Raw genomic sequence first — 747 nt, forward strand, 5'->3', positions numbered from 1 at the left:
CGGGCTTGTAGAGGGCACGGAGCCAGGCAGGAGCCCAGGGCAGCAGGAAGGTGCTGAACCCGGTCAGCCACTGTGGGAAGGGAAGTGAGGATGAGGAGCACATGGAGCTGGGAAGCAGGGAGCAGGGTCAGCACCCACCTGGCAGGAGAAGAGCAGGATGGTGGCCAAGCCCAGCCAGCTATGCAGCGAGTACATGTTGGGTGTCCCGTGGTCGTTGTGGAAGCGGAAGACGGCCACCAAGCCCAGCACTGCCAGGATGAAGGCTGCCAGGGCCAGGGAGCTGTGCAGCACCTTCCAGGGCAGCTTGGGACCGCTCCAGGATGAGGGCAGGCGATAAACCAGGGACGCTGTGGGATGAGAAGGTCAGGAAGGAGCCGTGCTGGGTCCTGCCACCCTCCATACCACGCTTACCTGCACCATAAAGCACCACCATGCCCGTCACCATCAGCACCGGGTGCCAGTTGAACATCTGGGTGCTGCCATCCCAAGCGAAGCCGCCGCGCCACCAGGCGCTCACAAAGGCCACGCACACGAAGCCCAGGACACCCAGGAGGAGGCAGAAAGGCAGGAAGGGCAGATCCAGCATCTCCACGACGGGGTGGTGGCACCTAGGGAAGAGCAAGACACTGCTTCTGCCTCTGTTGTTGGGGCTCTGCGTGGACACCCCCAGGGAGGAGCCAAGCTGAAAGGGGAACTGAGGAGGGCTGGCTCCAGCCCAGCTGCTGCCCGCACAGGGAATGATGCCAG

The 747-nt window shown here is 63.6% G+C and overlaps 1 protein-coding gene across 1 annotated transcript in view; it reads right to left on the minus strand.

The window, feature by feature from the left end:
* The window catches only part of LOC104402937 (cytochrome b ascorbate-dependent protein 3), a gene marked incomplete at its 5' end in the record, with an annotated part of 1,176 nt that extends 568 nt beyond the window's left edge, over positions 1-608 (minus strand). The window contains 3 exons of the mRNA XM_010010934.1: positions 1-70; positions 139-347; positions 412-608. Of these exons, the coding sequence (XP_010009236.1) occupies positions 1-70; positions 139-347; positions 412-608 (476 nt within the window). The remainder of the gene's footprint in view (positions 71-138; positions 348-411) is intronic.
* Positions 609-747: the final 139 nt, after the last annotated feature.

Source organism: Nestor notabilis, unplaced genomic scaffold, assembly GCF_000696875.1.
Source record: "Nestor notabilis isolate BGI_N333 unplaced genomic scaffold, ASM69687v1 scaffold27253, whole genome shotgun sequence".
NCBI lineage: Eukaryota > Metazoa > Chordata > Aves > Psittaciformes > Psittacidae > Nestor > Nestor notabilis.